The sequence below is a fragment of the Octopus bimaculoides genome, chromosome 20, assembly GCF_046866305.1.
Source record: "Octopus bimaculoides isolate indiv1 chromosome 20, ASM4686630v1, whole genome shotgun sequence".
Classification (NCBI taxonomy): Eukaryota; Metazoa; Mollusca; class Cephalopoda; order Octopoda; family Octopodidae; genus Octopus; species Octopus bimaculoides.
Window position 1 is genome coordinate 16509730 of NC_142947.1, and position 24165 is coordinate 16533894.

The 24165-nt window shown below is 33.7% G+C and overlaps 1 protein-coding gene across 6 annotated transcripts in view; it reads left to right on the plus strand.

Moving 5' to 3' along the window:
• Positions 1–24165, plus strand: part of LOC106883640 (uncharacterized) — a 96084-nt gene that overhangs the window by 44085 nt on the left and 27834 nt on the right. For 3 of the 6 annotated variants that reach the window (XM_089338126.1, XM_089338130.1, XM_089338129.1), the window contains one exon: positions 18666–18977. In XM_089338126.1, the coding sequence (XP_089194252.1) occupies positions 18666–18977 (312 nt within the window). Of the gene's footprint in view, positions 1–18665; positions 21356–24165 lie in introns of those variants that run through there. The other 3 variants (XM_089338127.1, XM_089338131.1, XM_089338132.1) reach the window with 2 other exon arrangements.

Consider the following 24165-nt stretch of genomic DNA (forward strand, 5'->3'; position numbering starts at 1 on the left):
ACAATTGCAGAGTGGAAGATGTTTGTAGGCCATTTAAGAACACATAACAAAATATTTAAATTTAATTTGGGTCCAAATATTTTTGCCGCTCTCAAACCGAGACCTGTTCATGCTGCATAGATGCAGAGAGATCTAATGGATCTAATAGATACAAATTAATTTATTAATTCATCAACATATTCACCAGCAATTGTTTCATTTCACAAACAAAGTTAGAATTACAAAACATTTATAATTTTGCATTTTAAATAGCTTGTATGGAAAATCATCAGGGTGTACAAGGGACGATAAGGATTACATTAAGATACGTTCGGAATACACAGAATATACAGACATGTTTACTATGTGTGTGTGTTTACATGTGTGTGGGTACACATGCGTTAAGATTATTCCTTTTATTTCAATTCAGTAATAATAATAATAATAATAATAATGATGGGTTGAATAATATACAGGTGAAGTAATATGATGAATAAAAGAAACTAAAAGAAAAATAAAATTTATGTTCATGGAATAAAACAAAGTAAAAGTGAAACAAAATTTATACTAATGTTTGAATAGCACCTATGTACATGTACTCAAATACAGACATACACACATACACACACATGCAACAAGTATGTATGTCAATATGTGCATTGGTATATATGTTTCTTTCCAATTTACTTCTTTAGGTATATAGATTAATTTATATATGAACAGAAATAAAGTAAAGATAAAAATGAAATAAAAGTACAAAATAAAAAATAATAAATAGAAAAGTAAAAATAGAATAAGTATATAGTAAAAAGTATGGATGCCTTTGTTTATTTATTATTGTGTGTGCATGTGTTTATATATACGTTTATTTATTATTGTGTGTGCATGTGTTTATATATACATATTCCTTTGTATGTGTGTTTTCATCGTAAGTTATATTGGTTCTCAATTATGCATTCATTTTGATGGAAGATTAATTAATTATACATCAATTATATTTAAATACAAAAGTATGTTCAGTACTTTTGTGATCGTGTATGTTCATGTTTCTATGTTTATACACGTGGATGCGTGTGTATTTGTATATATTATATATTGTGTGTGTGTGTGTGCGTGTGTGTGTGTGTGTGTGTGCATATATAGATATTTCGTTCTAAAGTTGCTCCATTTGATCTTAAGCATATATATATATATATATATATATATATATATTATTGAAAGATTATTAAAGTAATTATATTAATGATTATATTTATTACCAGTTATAGGGTTATATATTTATACATTAGAATATATGTTGGGATGGTGTACTTAATATTCGTATTTGGACTCACTCTATACATTTGTTTATTACGTGGATTTATTTGGTGTATTACATAAAAATTGATTTCATTGATAGATTTATAGTATTTTTATCTAAATTAAAATGTATAATGTTATACAATTAATTAATAGGGATCTATACTCAATTTTATTATTACCATAACTATCAAACTGATTTTTAAGTATTGTTTTATCTAACATAAGTGTATGTTATTTATGATTATATTATGTTAGGTTTGTAAGTATATTTATATTAAGTTGTACTAATTATAGTTAAATTTTAATTTATATCTTCCTAAAATTTGTACTAAAATTAAAATGTGTCATTATTTGGTTAATTAGTGAATGTCAATGCTCAATATTATGATTACTATTATTAAGCATACATTAAAATATTACATAATGTAATGTATATATTATTTTTATTTATTCTAATACCTTTGCATGGTTAATATCCTTGCTTGGATTAAAAGTAGTTATATTATCTAATAGATAGTAAAGTTTCATCTCTGTTATTGAAATGAAATTCAATCATAATATAGTATATGTTATTTTATATTTGTTATTTCCAGTTATTTTGATTTGTTTGTTTTTTGAAATTAAGCCATAGTTATGATATTATTTCTGTATTTTTAATGCTAGGTTTAATTTATTATTTGTTTGATAAATTCTTTGATAGGGAATGACCAACTCTTATAGACTTAGAATTAATAATTTCACTATACTTATCTTTGGTAAATGGATTTGACTATGTTATTTTTAATTTGACTTGCAAAGGGATTTGTTTTATTAAGACACTCATAATCCATATGATTTTCAGAATTTATGCAAGGACTATATCTTAATTTATTATTTATATTATGTCTATTATAAGAATTTTCAAGTATATTCTTATCGATGCTATTAATTTCTGTTTTTCTGGATGTTTTACTTTTGCCTTTCTTATTAGTATATTTAGTATCATGTTAGAAAGGGCTCATATAATTCATTTGACATTACCATGGGGTCCACGGACTCAGCCCAAGTAACAGACATAGTGGGCATATACATTCGATATAAATTTAATAATGAAATAATGGGCAGACTATATAGGGATGATGCACTGTTTCGAATTAAAAGTCCATCAAATAGTAAATTTGAACTGTATAAGAAAATATATTATAAATTATATCAGGATGCATCTGATTGTGTCGCCTTTGTATATGGCTGGATCCAACTGCATAGGCAGGCCTTGTTTTCGTCATTGCAACTGGGAAGATGATTGACTCCATGTATAATAATGTGGCACTTCGACATACAAAATAGACTTTGTGAAGGGGTCAACTTTGCAAAGGTCAAAGAAGGCCATGAGAGTGGCCTTTTGCTGGGCAGCTGCTTGTTGACTGAAGTTGTCTTCTGTGATGTAAATTCACTGCCTATTTTCCAAATGAATGCTGAGATAAATAACAGGAGGGTATCGTTCATGAATTGAGAATTCTAAGGTTCCCCATATGGCTTCACAGTGGCCCGAAAGGAAGCTCGACTCAACTCCACCACCCCCATCATTGTTACTTCAAAGGTAGGGTAACCTTCAATATAGCTTTAAAGAAAGGTTAACTCTCATTATAAATGTTAAGATTTTTTTACCCTTATTGTGACTTGAAAGGAGGAGTAACCCTCAATATGGCTTGACAGAAAAGTTAACCTTCATTGTGGATATAATTTTTTTTTTTTCTTGCTTTGTCACAAATTGAAGTACAAGGTCCATAGCTTTTTTCAGGATCTTTTCCCTGACAAATCTAGTGGGGGTAAAGTGAATAGCAGATCATAACTCTTGCATTGTTGTGTTATGAAGCAGCACATTAAGATATCAAGCTATCTGTATGAAATGTTTGCAACTGAGTAGACCTACATAAGCCTTGGTGTAGGGATTGGAATTAAACCAGGCAATGTATTAAAAAGGTGAGCCTGACAATGTTTAATATCAAACATCAGTATATAATATGAGTTAATAAGTAAGCCTACGAGATGGATTTTTAATATTTAAATTAGTTTAAGGCACAGGTGTGGCTGTGTGGTAGGAAGGTTTCTTCCCAACAACATGGTTCTGGGTTCAGTCCCACTGTCTGGCACCTTGGGCAAGTGTTTTCTACTATAATCTTGGGCTGACCAAAGTCTTGTGAATGGATTTGGTTGATGGAAACTAAAAGAAGCCTGTCATGTATATGTATGTCTGTGTATGTATGTATATATATGTGTGTGTGTGTGTGTGTATCTTTGTTTGTCCCCTACCATTTCTTGACAACTGGTGTTGGTGGGTATATGCCCCTGTAACTTAGTGGTTCAGCAAATGAGAATGATTGATGAAGTACCAAGCTTAAAAAAGAAGTACCAGGGTTGCTTCATTTGGTTAACATTTTTCAAAGCCAGTCTAATGAATGAAACAGGTAAAAAGTAAAGGTAATTTATTTTGTTTTGATTACCCAGCCTTGCAATGGTATTCATTCTACTGGTTTAACGATCTCTTCTGTTTGTGCGTAAAGTAATGCTAGACATAACCTCATTTACTCTGGTGCCTCTAGCTAGTTGGCTGGCAGAAGACCTAGGATGGCATGAGGAAGAGAAAAGGCTGAGGTTGAAAGAGCTGCCTGTTGTGTATAAAATGAAGAAAAATAGAAACAAAATAACTGTAATTTTTGCCTGTAACTTGAGCCTGTTAAAAGATTTTTTTTTCTCATTGATCTTGTTGCCATAGGAACGAACACCTGTGCATCAGAGTTGATAGATTTTCAGATGCTCAGTGGCTTAGTTGGCAGAGGGGATGGCACAGTAAATGAATGACTGACTGACTGACTAAATAAATTAATAAACCTCTGTCACTCCTCACCAACAAAAAAAAAAAAAAAAAATCGATGCCCTCATTCTCTTTCCTTTTTCTCTTTTTTTCTCTCTTTCTCCTTCACTTCTTCATTCCCTATGTATATGTCTTTCTCTTTATAAGTACGTGCCTCATATGTATATATATAATAATGTGTGTGTGAGTGTGTATATATATATATATATATATATATATATATATATATATATATATATATATATATATATATACACACACACACACATATATGTTGTTCAATACTCGAAATAAGGAGTAGATAGACAGCCGACAACTGATGAAGAGTCGTTCTTTATCTTACTTGTCCTGTTTTCCATTTGCTTCTTTCTGCGTATTGAACTCATTTGTTTTCATATTTCATGTTGTTTACTGTTGGTGACACACACACACACACACACACACACACACACACATCATCATCACAGACATTAAATGATGATGATATCTTATTTGTGTGTCAGCAAATACACATACACACACACAGTTTTTGTATCTTTCATTCCAGCATGTATTCATTCATTCCCACTCTCTCTTCCTTCCTGTTTTTTCTCTCCTTCCCCCTCTCTCTCTCTCTCTCTCTCTCTCTCTCTCTCTCTCTCACTCTCCCTCACTCTCCCTATCTCGCTCTTTCTCTTTTTTACACACACATTGTGAAAATAAGTTTTGATTATACCTGCATTGACATGCTCCTCCTTCTTATCAACATGCTGTGTGTACTTGTAAATTGGCAAACTCTCTCTTGTCTCACAGTGTGAAGTTCCATTTCAATGAGTGTAGCCCCCATATTTATAAACTGTTCTCGTTCTCCCACCTGTCACCTCCAATCAGAGTTCACATAACAGCTGTACTATGTCTGAGAATATTTGATCCCCTAAAATCAGAATACTTATTGGTTGTACTTAATCTGCTTTTTCTTGAAAGTCAGGTTAGATCAAAAGTATTAACATCATGGCCAACCTTTATATATATATCATCATCATCATCATCATCGTTTAATGTCTGCTTTCCATGCTGGCATGGGTTGGACAGTTTGACTGCGTACTGGTGAGCCAGATGGCTGCACCAGACTCCAATCTGATCTGACAGTTTCTACTGCTTGATGCCCTTTCTAATGCCAACCACTCTGAGAGTGTAGTGGGTGCTTTTACGTGCCACCGGCACAAGGGCCAGTCAGGTGGTACTGGCAACGGCCACGCTCAAATGGTGTTTTTATGTGTCACCTGCACAGGAGCCAGTCCAGCGGCACTAGCAATGACCTCGCCCGAATTTTGTTTTCCACGTACCACCGGCACAAATGTCAGTCGGGTGACGCTGTTAATGATCACGCTCGAATGGTGCTTTTTTCATGCCACCAGCGCGGGGGCCAGTCAGCGACCCTGGCAACGATCACGCTTGGATGGTGCTCTCAGCGCTCCACTAGCACGGATGCTACCAACTACTTCTAGTTTTTCTCCCTGGAATGTGGTAGAAGTTATTCTCTGCACATTTTCAGTGTTTATTGCTCCTGAGCATCTACCACACACAAAAACTATCTTCCTACTTAGCCTCCCTTTGAAGCTGCACCCCTCCTCTTCCTCTCCCCACCCGTGTCTTATTTTCTTGACTTTTCTGTTTACCTGTCTGACTTACCTACAGCCTAAGCCAGTGATAACGAGAAATTACTTCACATGTTCCAGTAGTGACATGCCACAGGGAGTGGAGTGGGGTCTTTTAAAAGTCAGGCATGGGCTTGAAAAAAGGAAAGAATCTCCCCCGCAGTTTTATCATAAAAGTGGCCTATTAGTAATTATCTAACAGTAAACAAAAAGAAAAAAAAAACAGGCGCAGGAGTGGCTGTGTGGTAAGTAGCTTGCTTACCAACCACATGGTTCTGGGTTCATTCCCACTGCGTGGCACCTTGGGTAAGTGTCTTCTACTATAGCCTTGGGCCGACCATAGCCTTGTGAGTGGATTTGGTAGACAGAAACTGAAAGAAGCCTGTCGTATATATATATATATATATATGTATATGTTTGTGTGTCTGTGTTTGTCCTCCCAACATCGCTTGACAACCGATGGTGGTGTGTTTACGTCCCCGTAACTTACCGGTTCGGCAAAAGAGACCGATGGAATAAGTATTAGGCATCCAAAGAATAAGTCCTGGGGTTGATTTGCTCGACTAAAGGCAGTGCTCCAGCATGGGCGCAGTCAAATGACTGAAACAAGTAAAAGAGAGTATATGATACAGTAATAATGAGAAGATTGTAAATGAGCATCAGCATCATACAAGCAATGTTGTTCATTTCTAGTCTCAAATGAAAAACATGTTTGGCCATGAGAAATATAATGTTAATTGAAAACAGGTGAAGGTTGGCAACAGGAAAGGCATCTAACTACTGTAAATCTGCCTCATCAAACTTCATCTGATCTATGCAAGTATGGAAAAGTGGACTTCAAATGAGGTTTGATGATATACTAAGATAAAAAATGAGGGTTCACCTTCAGTGGCCTAAACAATTAGCACTTTCTGTCTCATCTTCACCCTTAAAAGAAGGATGTGGATCAAAAACCATCAGTTTCTATATTCCTCATAGCAAGTGAATATCTCTGGCTCACCTATTGTCTCTCTGCTTGAATCCTTTCATCATATCAATATCTAGGAAATTACCAAGTTATGCTTTTTGATACAATATTGGTTTTTACACCAGGCAGACATAAACACAGAATTAAGCAATACCTTCTACATAGTTTTTGCCTGCTGCAGTAGACATTTGTCCACCCAAGGTATTGTGCTGTAGAATTGAACACAGAGCCTTCTTAACTACCTGGCTGTGCAGACAATACAGTTTTTCCTTGGTCAGTCTCATAATGTATCATTACAAAAGCCTATGGCTTTATGCTCTTTGGAGAGGGAATCCCTTTGTTGTCAAGTGAATATTTTCCCACCTGCTACTAATTAGGTAACCTAGTAACAGAAGCTATCAGCTCATTCTAGGAAACCTTCCAAGCATTTGTAAAAATCCATTTGACCAATGCTCTTAATGTTAACTCATTATCTCTATGTACTTACAAGCTTGCTTGCTTGCTTGCTTGCTAAGCTGTGCTGTGCTGGGGAGACATTTATAGAACTGATTTGCTCCTGGCTGATCTTAAAATAGCAAATGACGAGACACTCAGAAAATTTGCAATGCATAGATCTACGCATGTGGTTTGTCAAACGCTACTCTGAGTGAACTTTCACCCTTCAGAAAGTAAACAAACATTTCCAGTTCTGCAGCATGTATTGTATAGTTATTATATTTCATGCATTCAACAAAGTCCAATGCATAGAAATAAATACTAAATAACAATGACAGATGACATAATACGAACTAATGTAACCCAGAGCGCAATAAAAGAACTAATACATATATATATATATATATATATATTTTCTCAATCACTTGTTGAGTGGATTGGTACAATGGAAGCATGCTGGTCCCATAACTCAGACATCCATAGATCAAAACTATTCTGTGCGAAGAAATGGATAGTATTTTATATTTATACATTGCAATTGAGGTGTCTACAAATGTACCAACCATATACATGTATATGTACCTACAGGGGTAGTTACAAATTATATTACAGAATAGAAATTTATGCAGAGTCAAAGAGTCACCAACTGACTTGGGTACACCAAAACCCAATTAACATAGTGAGCTGAGACAATGATGACAAGACTTTTTACTTAATATATAGGATCTACTACATCCGAAGTAACCTTCTTTGTCAGCTTGTAAGTGATGCTACTACATCAATAGTTTACATTGAATACTAAGTAAAGAGGTCTGATCTACTTCTTTCTCTGCATATGAAACTTGGCTACTTCCATGATGGCAGTAGTGTTCCATTAAATTTGCTGCAAACTAAAACTTTTTTTTTTTTTCATATTCGGTTTTGTTTCTCGATTTGGGATTTCTTCTCAAAATTTTTGTTAGATTCAGCTATGAGAACTAGGTCTTTGGCATACAGGAGTGCCTTTTGGATTATTTGGTCTTAAACTCATCTCTTATGTCCTGAATATCTGTAGTGAAATAGTAGGTAGTTGAAAACTGACACCTGAGTAACCATGTATCTCCTCTACAGCTATATATTATATGGTAATATTGTCAATATTTTTGATTTACTGATATTGAAGAAAAGTTCAGCATTTTCACTGGACTTAATAATGGTTTTCTAAAATTAAGTCAAGTTCTATCTGTTTTCAGTTATCAGTATGATGTCAGTGGCTAAGTATATTAATTTTCCTTCTATTAAATTTACTTTATACCAATTTATATTGAATTCAGTTTTGCTTTTCTTTAAACTCATTTCATGATTTCCTGAAATAAGTTTGCAGAAATTATATATCTTTGGCCTATGTATACATATATACGTATATATTTATATATATATATATATATATATATATATATATATATATATATATATATATATATATATATATATATATGTATGTATCTGTGTATGCATGCATGTGTAAAGGACTGAAACAACATCTTTATTGATCAATTGTCCATAAATTTTGATGTGTAGGCTTAATAAACATACATTCTACCTTGAGATTTAACTACACGACCCTTTCAGTTTCAGCTGCCTTCACAAACTCATCAAGAGACTTTGCTATCATCAATATTTAGAGGAAGAAACAGATAGTGAGAAAAAAAAAAAAAAAGAGATGTTTCCAATTATTTATGAAAAATGATATGCTTTTGTTCATTTGCATACATTTTTTGGTGGTGCATGTTAATTATCTAAAGTCCTGGGATGGTTTGTCAGCATCCAGCAAAGAGTTAAAGTCTCAGTATTTTAGCTGATTAATATGGATTGCCAATGGTTCATCATCACATTTTACAACGTGAGAGTTAGGTAGTGTTAGGTAGTTAGTTGGCTTACGACGTCGAGGGTTCCAGTTGATCCTACCAACGGAACAGCCTGCTTGTGAAATTAATGTGCAAGTGGCTGAGCACTCCACAGACACATGTACCCTTAACGTAGTTCTCGGGGATATTCAGCGTGACACAGTGTGACAAGGCTGACCCTTTGAATTACAGGCACAACAGAAACAGGAAGTAAGAGTGAGAGAAAGTTGTGGTGAAAGAGTACAGCAGGGTTTGCCACCATCCCCTGCCGGAGCCTCGTGGAGCTTTAGGTGTTTTCGCTCAATAAACACTCACAAAGCCCGGTCTGGGAATTGAAACCGTGATCCTATGACCGTGAGTCTGCTGCCCTAACCATTAGGCCATTGCGCCTACACACAACGTGAGAGTGAACTACTCTTATTTATCCTCTCTCACTCTCTGTTACCAGATTGGATGAAGTAAGAATTCCTGACAAGATTGTAAAGACAGGCAAAACTAGTTGAGTTGCTTGATCTGTTCTACAATTTAATCATAGAATCTTTTTGTGGCAAGGCTACATGTGTGTTTATTAAGCATATGTATGTATATTTATCTAAAGCAAATTAGTTCTCCCTCTCTCAACTCTCTCTATCTCTCTCTCTCTCTCTCTCTCTCTCTCTCTCTCCCTGTAAATATATTTTGTATATATGCATGTGTGTATGTCTCTTTGTGAATATATGTAAGTATATACAAAATGGTACAAAACATATTTGTGTATTTCTTTAAATCAGGGATCTAATATTGCTCTCAAAATGCATGTGTACATATATTTTCTCTGTTTGTGCATGTACACACACACACACACATGCACTTGTACTTACGCGCATCACTCAACTTCGTATTGCACACACTCTTCTTGTTTATATTAGCAATATAGAACTACTAATCTAATCTAAATACATATGTGTGAGTGAGAACTCTATCAGTGGATGACATCAGCATGAGAAAATGGACATTAAAATAGTACTGAGGATTGTATGTATTTGTGCATATATATATATAACAAAAAAGAAAGAAAGAAAAAATGATTATTGCATGCATTGTTCAGCTTTGTTGCATGCCTGCTTTCTATTTGCCCTCACTTTTATGTCTATGCATACACATTCAAACACACAGACAGCAACCTTGCCGCAATCCTATATCACTCACTATTATAGGGTAAGGCACCATGTGCAATTATCAGATAGTATAAATTTTGGTGATGGTGGTGATGGTTGAGATGCAACAAATGAACTTTTGACATTTTTGATGATGATAATGATATGTATTGTTAGTTATGATGATGATGATGATTACACCTATTCATTGCATTTATTTCAGTTTTATGTTTTTAGAAGTGTCATCTTTTTTTTTTTTCTTTTCTTTTAACAGTTGTTTTCCTATTAAGGACAGTTGTATTATCCATAAAAAATCAACCCTGGGTGTGTATCCAGTGTTTTACCATTATGTTGGACTTCACAGGGGGGGGGGGGGATAACTGGGGACAGAGACTCCTGGTGGTTTGTTGTGCTTGAGGAGACATACCAAGCTAAGTAAAAGCATGGTTGCCCTTGCATACAGGCATAGTCCCTGCATCCCTCTTCAGTTGGGCATTACTAATTTTGTGGGCTCATAGGTGCTGGTGCTATGTAAAAAGCACCCATGCCAGTACTGCATAAAAACATCCAGTACTCTCTGTAAAGTGGTTGATGTTAGGAAGGGCATCCAGCCGTAAAAATCATGCCATCACAGAGAACAGATGTTAAATGATGATAATGATAATGTTTCTCTTCTTCATAAGAAAGGTAAATATTAACACATATAGAGTCTGCGATTTGATTTACAGAAGTTAAGAGCCATATATCGTTGGTGCCAAATATACCTAACTAAATTGGCATATGGCGTAGTTGTTAAAATTCTGAGTTTGATTCCAGGCAGTGACCTGAATAATAATACTAATGATAATAATAATAATAATAATAATAATAACAACAACAACATCGAAAAATACCTCAGGAATGAGAACCCAGGTTCAAAATTTCCCCAAGACACCTGATGTAGGCTGGAGGGTATATCAGCTGAAACTTTGTGTTAACAAACAAGATGAGGACAAGTATCCGTCAAATGTAAATAATGTAAATAGTGTATCTTTTACTTGTTTCAGTCCCCGTAACCTAGCGGTTCAGTAAAAGAGACCGATAGAATACGTACTAGGCTTACAAAGAATAAGTCCTAGGGTCGATTTGCTTGACTAAAGGCGGTGCTCCAGCATGGCCGCAGTCAAATGACTGAAACAGGTAAAAGAGTATAACTTTATGTTCTGAGTTCAAATGCCGTTGAAGCTGACTTTGACTTTCGTCTTTTCAGGGGTCGATGAAATCTGTACCAGTTGATCACTGGGGTCAATGTAATCAATTGCTCCCTCCTCCAAAATTTCAAACCTTGCACCTATAATAGAAAGGATTATTAATATTATTAAGGCAGCAAGCTGGAAAAAAATGCTTAGTGGCATTTTGTCCATCTTTATGTTCTGAATTTAAATTCCTCTAAAGTTGACTTTGCTTTCCATCCTTTCAGGGTTGATAAATTAAGTACCAGTGAAACACTAGGGTTGATGTAATGGACTTATCCCCTCCCCCAAAATGGCTGCCCTTGTGGCAAAATTTGAAGCCATTATTATTATTATTATTATTATTATTATTATTATTATTATTATTGGCGTATTTAGTGCCCAATTAGCTGAGCCAGTTTCACCACCCTCACCTACATTTCATAAAATTTATTAGAAGTTATCACCTTTTCGCTACCTCCACCTTCCTTTTCAAGCACCACTTGAAAAAGTTAACTCAACCTGAGTAGCAAGAGCTCTGTCCTCAAATTTACCAACTGTGTCTACCATACAACTTCCTTCACTCGAGCTACCAGATTTGTCCCACATTATGTGATAACAGTTTGACATCAAGCCATAATCAGCTACTCACAGACATTGAACAGGTGCATGCTGGACATTTCTATCACCCTGTCACTCTGTGCATCTGAGAGATTTTATTGTTGGTCATTACAACCTAGCCATGCCCATAGAGTTTATCCCATCTCGGTAAAGCATCCTTGTAATACAGTTTAAAAGACAAAGACTTTTAGAAGTTATCTAAAATAATACCTGACCTAAAATTTATTCAGAAGAGACTATTCAAACTGTTCTTTCTCATCAGTGTCCAGAATTGCTTTCAGGCTATTATTTCTTATATCCTCTGCTATTCATTTTACATGGGTTTAAGGCATCACGATTGTGGAGGCGCAATGGCCCAGTGATTAGGGCAGTGGACTTGCGGTCATAGGATTGTGGTTTCGATTCCCAGATCGGATATTGTGAGTGTTTATTGAGCGAAAACACCTAAAGCTCCATGAGGCTCCGGCAGGGGATGGTGGCGAACCCTGCTGTACTCTTTCACCACAACTTTCTCTCACTCTTATTTCCTGTTTCTGTTGTGCCTGTAATTCAAAGGGTCAGCCTTGTCACATTCTGTGTCACGCTGAATCTCCCCGAGAACTACGTTAAGGGTACACGTGTCTGTGGAGTGCTCAGCCACTTGCATGTTAATTTCACAAGCAGGCTGTTTTGTTGATCGGATCAACTGGAACCCTCGACGTCGTAAGCGACGGAATGCCAACAAGGTATCAAGATTACTGGGAGGTTTATAGTCAAATATGTTAACATCTGTGGAATGGTAGTTTCTTGTATTCAGCGAAATTTAAATTCATAATGTAAAAGTTATCAACTAACTACCACAAAGCATTTTGTTTGGTCTACTAATTCTATGAATCCAATAACTAATAATGAAAATTGTGTTAAATTTTGGCTCAAGGCTGGCAATTTGGGTAAGGGTTAGTTGATTGCATTGACCCAGTGCTTTCAACTGGTACTTATTTCATTGACCCTGAAAGGACAAAAGACAAAGTTGACCTCTACTGAATTTGAACTCAGAACATAAAAAAACAGAAGAAAGCTGCTAAGCATGTTGCTTGATGCACTAGGGTTCTACCAGCTCACCACCTTAACAGTCAGAATGATAATATCTATAAATGAAATTGAGATAAGATCAGTTCTAGGATTTCTCAGATTAACATAAGTTTTAAGTTTACAGTGGTTGGGGTAGAAATCATTTAATTAACCCAGTACATGGCATATCTATCTGTGTTTCTGACCCAGCAGGGATCAAAAGCAAAGTTGATCCTGGAAAACTTAATTTCAAAAATATAGTGACATAGCAAAATATTGTAAAGAAATTTAATCTAATCATACTACTATTTCTTACACTACCAGTGCCTCCCCAATTATAATGCAGTAATAATGTTTACTGTTTAATCTTTCCCTGTTGGGCCCTGATTGTGCTGACTTGTGTTCTTTTAAGATGTTGAGAGTGATATCTAGTGAGATTTGGTTGCCATTTCTAGCACATCAAACAACCACATGCAAGCTCTTTCTGAAATCATATTAAGTTAAACCATTAAAGGATATATTGTTTGATGCTATACTGTTTCTACTACAACAAACAAACAAACAGACATAAACAAATGCATCTGCTTCACTTTCTAACTTAACTTACTTTAGAAATAGAAGATCAATTGATTTTTAAGGAGTGCAACAAGAATCAATTTTAACATTGCAGCAGAGCCAGTTCGAAACTGCTGCTAAGTGCATGATTGCACTGAGGAAAAAAAAAAAAAAAGACGGAAGAAGAAAAAGATATAGAAGCAACTGAGATATTAGTCAAAGCAGCCAAAATCAGAGGAGGTGTCTGTTTCAGTTTCATTTGGCAAGTTTGATTATTGAAGTGTTACCTAAATGAGGTCAGATATGAAAAGCATATATTGGAGAAAAAATACAAACATACAACACACATCATTTGCTGTAAGATATGTGTGTATGTATATATCAATCTGTATGTGTGAGTATATATATGTATACCAATACATATGTGTGTGTATATACATGTATAAATGATTATATATATATATATATATATATATATATATATATATATATGTGTGTGTGTGTGTGTATCTAGGTATAGACGCACGCGTGTGTGTATATATATTTATGTATGCTTATGTGTGTAATTGTCTTCATTTCCATCTCTTCTTCAATCATTTTTATTCTCGGTCTCTCCTAATCCTTTGTTTCCTTCCACATTCATTTCCATTACTCCTGTCACCTAACCACTTTTCTTTTCCTTCAGCATATGATCCAACCATATCATTCCGTTTCTCTTAACAACAGCCATCACTGGCTCTATTCTCACCCTTTTCGTCATCATTTATCTTCTTCCCTCTTTCTGTGTAATAATCTTCTCATCCACCAAGCCATTCTCCATTCTGATTTTTTTCCAGCTCCCACTGCATATATACATTACCCATATCTCACTTCCATAAATCACAGCAACTCTCATACATACAGCGTGCACCTTCAATTTCAGTGACACTTCTCTTGTTAGCATGTCACACTATTTCCTGGAAACTTTTTCCATGTGCATCTCACTTTAGCTACTACCATCACTGAGTCTGATTCCCCCATCTCCACTCAATATATTTCTCAGGTAACAAAATATTTTCACACCATTCCCAAGATCCAACTTCAAAATTGCCTCCATTGGCAGCTTCTTCCATATTCATCTTACTTATAACTGTTACTGTCACATTAACAACTCTCACTCCAAGTCATTTTTAATATAAAGTCACTCAGTACTGTACATTTAAATAATAAATAAATGCGCCCTTTTAAAGCCTAGCCAGGTTCATGGGTCCAGTTTCCCGGTTTCTATGGCGTATGTGTTCCCCAGCTGGACGGGACACCAGTCCATCGCAGCATTACTCATTTTTGCCAGCTGAGTGGACTGGAGCAACGTGAAATGAAGTGTTTTGCTCAAGAACACAACGCGTCGCCCGGTCCAGGAATTGAAACCACAATCTTACGATCATGATGCTGACACCTTAACCACTAAGCCACACACCTCCACACTGTACATTTAATGGAGTTAATTCCAAAATCTTCCTGAGAACTGCACATGCCTACTTCCCTGTTCTTTCCTCCTTACCGCAGGCTTTAACGCTAGCCATCATCTTTGTCTTTTCAATTTTCACTTTAATATCATTTGTCGTACATTTTCCACTTGTCCTTGCTCCAACTATCCAAATATTCCTCCAAATATCCCTGCTCTCTATTATTAATACAATGCTAACAACATACTGTTAACACACTTGCTGAATTCTTTGCACCTTAAACGAGCCCCACCGCCCCGCCCCCATCACAGCTAGGTACGAACATGATGGCTGCAACTTAATTCTAAGCAATGTCACTGCTTTAGTGTTCTCTTAAACATGAGTATGGATGTGGCTTTTCAGTCCTGCTTGGGACCTACACTCATTTGCATAAAAAGAACTCTTACAGCAGGAGTTGAGGGAGCTTACCACCAACACTGACGCTTACTTCGATATCATCATGGAATTTCTCATGAAATGTTTTGCCTTTCTCAGTTAAAGCCAGCCACAGCATGCAACACATAATAGAAAGTGTAAAAAAAAAATCGTGCATCAAGCATGCATGACCTAGTGGTTAGGATGTTGCACTCATGATTGGGAGGTCATGGTTTCATTGTGTTCTTGAGCAAAGCATTTCATCTTACATTGCTCTGCTATCACTTTGACACCTGGCACGTAACCATGCACCTGACATGTGACTGAGCACCTGTTCAGAAAATGTCAAGTTAATGGCGGAAGTGAACTAATTTACAGCACATACATCTGATCGCTATAAACAAATCTTTCGTGCAGGTTGTTCAGCAAAAAAATTGCAGAACCTTCTTTCTCAGACTACAAGACACTACCATTACTTGCATGCATGCATGCATGCATACATAAATATATACCAATATATATGGATAGTTAAATAGACAGATTTGACTACCATCCTTTCTACTTAAGGAAAAACTGTCTTATAAAAAAATTATAGTTAATTTGCCTTTGTGATAGAGAAGAACTATATTCTAAGAGAAGCTTGGAAGGAAATGAGGTTGTAACATTCAAGCCATTTTGAAAAATATCAGCAGTAAATTTCATAGTAAATATTAATAGTAAAAATCAGGTCACTTTTTACAGATTGGGAAAAGTAGGTAGATATCCAAGTAAATCGATTCTTGTTATTTTTGTAGGCTCTTCGAAAGAATGAAAGGCAAAGTTTGTAACTGGTGGGATTTAAAGTATGAATGCAACTAAATTCCGGGAAGTTTCATCACACTTCTTCTTCTTAGTGGTGGTAGGTAATAGTAGTTGTAGTAAAGGTGGCGAGCTGGCAGGATCATTAGTGCATTGGACTAAATGCTTAGTGGCAAATGTTCCAAGTTCAGATTCCATTGGTGTCAACTTTACTTTGCATACTCTCCGGAATTGATAAAATAAGTACCAGTTTAGCACTGGGGTCAATGTATTCAACTTGCCAACCACCCTTTAAAATAACTGGCTTTATGACCAAAATTTGAAGCCATTATAATTATTATTGTTGAATCATTTGAATATCAGAAAAATGCTTTGCAGCATTCGTTCCAGTTCTTTACATTCTGAGTTCAAATCTCACCAAGGTCAACTTTACTGTTCACTTTGTTGGGGGTCAATAAAAATAAAGTGTCCAGTTATTTTTTTGCTAGGGGGTCAATATTATCAACTAACATCCTCCCTTAAAAATATCTGGCTTTGTATCTAAGTCAGAAATCAAAGGTGGTCAGTTGGCAGAATCATTAGAGTATTGGTAAAAATGCTTTGCAGCATTTGTTCAGGCTCTTTATGGTCCATATTAAAATTCTGCCACGGTCGTCCTTTCAGAATCAATAAAATAGATACCAGTTAAGAAATGCGGTTGATGCTACTGACTTTACCCACTCCCTCTCAGAATTGCTGGGTTAGTCCACATTATGTTGTAAGGAACATCGGGTGGGTTACCTGATTCTTCTAGCAAATATATTCCTCCCTGGACGGGATGCTGGTCTTTTGTAGGATTACTGGACTTGTGCTTAAATCTAGGACTTTATTGTTGATGAATTAGGACTTGACAAAATGCTTTGTGGGTGCTTTCCTTTCTGATTTCAAATCTCAATGAGGTCAACTTTGGCTTTCATAAGCCAACAAAGTAATGTACCAGTAAAGTACTGGATATCAATAAAATAAGTACCAGGTTTGATTGTAGTAGACCATTCTTACTTAAAATCATCATTGTCATCATCATCATCATCATCATCTTTATTCTTAAGAATTGGGTACATCTTAAAATACAGCATAGAAATGTTCAAGGTTAACAAACTCTGCATGGGAATTACACTATGTAGCAATTTTTTCTCTTTTTTTTTTTTGTTTTCAGTCTTTGGTTATTTCTTTTTTGCTTCTATTTAGAAATCAAAGAGGAAACGACTATTTTTCCTGCAAATTTTGCTTTTGTGACCTGTACACAAAATGTTCTGAAATTGACCTGTTTTCCATAACATTTCAGACAGATCCAATGCTCAGTTGCTGAAGTAGAAATATCAATATAGCAAATATTCTGCTCAATACCACAGATTTGCTTAACCTTAACCACTTGAATATGTCCCTTAGTAGCTGACAATAGTGCATTTCTGACCATGAACAGGAGTAGTAGGAAAGCATCATTAGTGATGTGTTAAGAGGGATTCTTTGGGGGGGTCTGAATAAATGTAACAAAAGCAAAGTCTGAAGGAAATACTGGCCCATTTTTCATACTTTCTGGGAGTAAGCAGATAGGAAATAACAGTTGCTACCCAAGGACAAAAATCGTATTACACAGGGTTTATTAGTTATTCAAATCTTACTGAGATCAGCCTTGTCTTTCATCACTCTGGGGGTTGGAAAAATTAAGTACCAGGTCAAGTTTCAAGACTGATGCTATTGACTAACTCTTTCCTCTCAAAATTGTTAGCCTTGTGCCTAAATCAGAGGCCAGCATTATTATTAAGGTAGAGAGCTGGCAGAATTGTTAGCACGCCAGACAAAATGCTCAGTGATATTTCATCCATCTTTATATTCTGAGTTCAAATTCTGCCAAAGTCAACTTTTCCTTTCACCTTTTCAGGGTCAATAAAGTACCAGTGAAACACTAGAGTTGATGTAATCGATTAGTCCCCTCCCCCAAAATTTCAGGCCCTGTGCTTATAGTAGAAGGGATTATTATTATTATTATTATTAAAGGTGGCAAGCTGGCTGAAATATTAGCATGCTGGACAAAATGCTTCATGTCCTTACATTCTGAGTTCAAATTCTGCCATGGTCGACTTCGCCTTCCACCCTTCTGGGTCAATAAAATAACTACCAGTCAAGTTCTGGGATTGATGTAAATGGGTTCCCTCTCTCATCAAAAACTACTGGCCTTGTGCTAAAATTTGAAACCATTATTATTTTCATTGTTTTTATTATCATCATCTTCATTACCATCATTGATTTTTAAAAAAAATTTATACCTGTATTGTATAACTGTTTAGTTAGTTTTGGGTGTGATCCAGTATGACTCCTTTTTGGCCTATTTCCAGCAGAGTGAACCATCAGAGACGCTGACAGACAACCTTGTGTATGAAAATAACAAAGCAAAAGGTAGCAGACGACGCCATCCCAAAAAGGGCTCCGAGTTTCTCCCGTCTCACGGCGACGCCACCGATCAGATGGACGAGTTGGATGATCCCTACCCCCCACCACCACCACCACCACCTCCGTCCAAACCCAATCACCAGCAGCATGAGGGCCTACATGACCAACTGCATTATGCTGAGCTTCAACTCGCTGTGGAAGATTCGCGGACACGTCGTTCGAAGTTTATACCCAGAACTGAAACCCCTTACGCAGAGGTAGAAGTTGCAAAATTGACGAGAGATTGAAATTTTCTAGTGTTTTCTCATCATGTACATTTAAAAAAAAAAACAAAAAAAAAACAAAGTTTCAGAAGCATCATCATCATCATCATCATCTTCATCATTATGATTACTTCTATTTGTGTGGGTTGGATGGAAGAAGTAGTAGAGCATCAATCAAACTTAATACTTTGCTGTATTTAGTTAAAGAATTTCTCTACATTCTGTTCAGGTACCACCAGGCTTCAGTTTGCCTTTCATCCACTCACCCACCCACCAGTGTAGGGAAAGGTCAATTAAAATCAGTATTCGTATAATACTGGTAGCTGATTCATTCACCCCACTCCCTTACACATATGTGGCTTTATGCCACTCTAATAAATCAACATTATCTAAATTGTTTAGAAGCAAGCGAAACATCAGTTCCATTACAGTTCATAGTACTGTGTATGTATATGTCCATGGCCTATTGTATGTATGTAAATATATGTATGTGTGCCTGATATTACTATTCAAATTCAAAGCTTGAGCAACAGTAAGACCTAAAAAATAATGTCATGAATGCTTGCATGTGTCATACCCAGGACAGACAGGCAGATTGAAGATGATATGATACTCAACTTGTTGGTTTAGGCTTTATCTTTCTTCCTAATTGTCTTTGGTTTTTCAATCTCATAAGGTATTTTAGGATTTCAATTCCTCGTTCATTTCCCACCTTTTTGAAAACTTTCGTTTTTAAACAATTGAGAATTATAAATTCACACTTACTGTTGGTTTTTGATAAAGTTTAAGATGGTGCATTCTTATTTTTATCTAATGTAAATATGTCCATCTATCTGTGTAAATATATATCTCTCCATGCAATTGAGACTCAACACCTCTTATACCAACCATCTCTCTATAATAAAGCAGAAAATACAAGTTTTTGGGCAGCTAAGATTGTCTTACTTGCTGTATTATTGCTTAGCTTTGTGTTTCCTATGTAAATTGTTACCAGTACATGTCAGTTGGTGTCCATAATCAACAAAAGAGCTTCTGTTTGTTCATTTAACCTGTAGAATATAGTGGCTCATTCTCTCTCGAATGACACTACTATCTTAAATGAAGGATATATTGGACAGCGTAGTTATATGCTGATAGGCAGAAAGACAGGATGTTCATGACTGAAACATCTTTCGTAATAGGTCTGTTTGGTCAAGGTTGATCTAGGACAGAACTACATCAACCAAGTTTTCTTCAAGCCAATATGGAACAGATTGTGTGGTTGCTTGACCTGCTATAAAGAGCAACCAAATTCCCCTGAAATCATGCCCTGCCATCATGAATTTGGATAACGCCTATATTTACAAAAGCCAAGTTAATTATATAAACTAGGTTATTATATAAACTAGGTGAAAACCATCTGGAAGGTTGTGTTTTTTCTAGTTATTTATAAAAAGGAAATGTAATGTTGTAGCATAAATTGTAGTCTCTTCTATATTCAAAGTTCATATCTTGCCACAATCAGCTTTGCCTAATTATCCACGCCAGATAATGAGTTCATTAAAATGAAATGAAATGCAAGGCATGAATTAAGGTTGATTCAATCATCATCATCGTTTTAATGTCCACTTTTCCATGTTTGCATGGATCAGACAGAGTTTATTGAGGCAGATTCTTTATAACCAGATACCCTTCTTGTTGCCAACCCTTACTTGTTTCCAAGCTAGGTAATATTTCCCCATGGCCAAACTTGCTTTCATAAAATATTGGAAATGAATGACAGTCATTTACAACATTCATGCAATGTCAAGACTATAAGACACAAACATACATAAATATGCGTGCACACGCACACGCACACACACATGTATGATAGGCTTCTTTCAGTATATGTAATTTCCTCTGTGTTTTTTTTAAAAGACAGTCTGAAGTACTGTATCAACAAAATTGGGTGTGGTCAGTTTGAACAATTAACATAATTTGTTTTATCAGCTTGTCTTACGAATTAAGATGTCTTGTGGCAGACACATTTGTTACAAGGCAGTGAGTAACTGGCAAAATCTAGACAACAAACAAAATGTTTTGCAGTATTTTCATTCCATCCCGCTATTATTGCAAGTTAGAAATCCCGCCAGGCTCAACTTTGGTTGTTGTTTTTTGTTTTTTTTCTTACATCAATAGAGGTAATTACAAGTCATAAAGTAGGGGTTGATTAAATTGATTATATGTATCCCAACAAAGTTGCGACCTTATACTAAAGCTGGAGATCAATATTTTTCAAAGTAAAAATGGTTAAAAAAGGCATTAAAAAAAAAAAAAAAAATGGATTTCCTCATGCTTTTCAGAATATAGATAAATGCAGTAAAATTCTAAATTTACTTCAAAAAAAAAAATTAGACTGAAAAATTTTTGCATCATTAAAAAAAAGAGTACTGCTTGTCACTTGTACATATTTTCTGACTCTGTGTGTGTCACTGAGTATATTTCCTTTATACTTTAGATTAGTCTTTCCATGAAGTATTTATATCATGTAACACGGAGAAATGTGAGATTCCATTTAGGTATACTTTGCAAATTATACTTTAAGCTCCTGGCAGTATGTGTGTGTAAGGGAGGGTGGGGTATGTGATAATGTTGATGACAGTACACTTCAGATGAGCGTCAGCTGCCTTTTAACAAAACAAAGTTGGAAATAACTACTTATAAAGTACTTTATAGCTATGATGATGATAACTATCTTGATACTTAGCTTGCTACGTGTGTGTGTGTGCGTGTGTGTGTGTATATATATATATATATATATATATATATATATGTATATATATATATATATATATAATATTATTAGGGACAAAATCCAAAATTACAGGTAAAAAACTCAATTAAAATCAATTTATAAAAAATTAAAATTAAATTGAGCCTTATAGATAAAGTATATATAAAAATATATATAGTTTTAGGGAAAATAACCAATTTTCAAGAACTCATCGATGAAAATCCACTATCACATATAGAAAAATTAATAATTAAAAGCACAATAAATGAGTATAATATAAAGTAAAGTAAATATCATAAGATAAATATAATAAAAAGATTACACGTGTTTCATAACCAATTTTCAAATAGAAAAGAAATTTAAATCGATTAAAATCAATTGAAATTATCGAAAATAAGTTCTATTCAAAAATATAGCTACTCGTCAGATCGCAAGTAGAACAATAATTAGATATATATCTCAACCAACAATAAGTACCAAATGAATTAATATGAAATACTTATTATATAAAGATAGAAAAATTATTTAAAAAATATCATAATATCAAAATAATAACCATTCAATAATCATCCCGTCATCCATAATAATAACATGTATATTATATACAAAAAACATCTTACCTAAATTATCATTGTTTTAAATTATCATTGTTTTAAATACAAGTTGAACGAAGTTTAAGTTTAAAATAATAATAAAGATAAAATTAGTACATATTTAACCGGTGTAATAGTTAAAGCTATACTATTTAAAGCTAAAGAGTTTGAATTACGGAAAAATTTGGATAAGTACTGTTTTCACTTTGCTAAAGATTTTCTACTATTTGAAAATAATATGTATCCTTGTTTTTATACTATTCATTTGATTCTTTATAGATTATTTTAATAGATAACTTATTTAACACTATATTATTTAGAAGTTATAGTTTCATTTCAAAATAATATTAGAACTTCGATTGGAATAGCGTTGATATATTTTCGATTATTTTTGATTAATATTATTTGATTAATTACTAATCTTTATAGTTTATAATATCGTTAAAGTTTTTTTAAAATCAAAACTTTGTATATATATATAAAGTTTAACCTTTTATTCTTAATAATTTTTTCTTTCCTAATTTTTTCATTCATAATTTTTTCATTCATATTTTTTATTATTACGTTTGTAGAAATTAATAATCTTGTATTTTTCTATTATTCAATTGATCTTTAATCATAATTAAATAAACGTCTTTAGCTTTAAATAGTATAGCTTTAACTATTACACCGGTTAAATATGTACTAATTTTATCTTCATTATTATTTTAAACTTAAACTTCGTTCAACTTGTATTTAAAACAATGATAATTTAAAACAATGATAATTTAGGTAAGATGTTTTTTGTATATAATACACATGTTATTATTATGGATGAAGGGATGATTATTGAATGGTTATTATTTTGATATTATGATATTTTTTAAATAATTTTTCTATCTTTATATAATAAGTATTTCATATTAATTCATTTGGTACTTATTGTTGGTTGAGATATATATCTAATTATTGTTCTACTTACGATCTGACGAGTAGCTATATTTTTGAATAGAACTTATTTTCGATAATTTCAATTGATTTTAATCGATTTAAATTTCTTTTCTATTTGAAAATTGGTTATGAAACACGTGTAATCTTTTTATTATATTTATCTTATGATATTTACTTTACTTTATATTATACTCATTTATTGTGCTTTTAATTATTAATTTTTCTATATGTGATAGTGGATTTTCATCGATGAGTTCTTGAAAATTGGTTATTTTCCCTAAAACTATATATATATATATATATATATATATATATATATATATATATGTATGTATATGTATATATATATATATGTATATGTATATATATATATGTATATGTATATATATATATATGTATATGTATATATATATATATGTATATGTATATATATATATATGTATATGTATATATATATATATGTATATGTATATATATATATATGTATATGTATATATATATATATGTATATGTATATATATATATATGTATATGTATATATATATATATGTATATGTATATATATATATATATGTATATGTATATATATATATATGTATATGTATATATATATATATGTATATGTATATATATATATGTATATGTATATATATATATATATATATGTATATGTATATATATATGTATATGTATATATATATATATATATATATGTATATATATATATATATGTATATATATATATATATGTATATATATATATATATGTATATATATATATATATGTATATATATATATATATATATGTATATATAGTATATATATATATATATGTATATATATATATATATATGTATATATATATATATATATATATATCCATATAATATATATATATATATA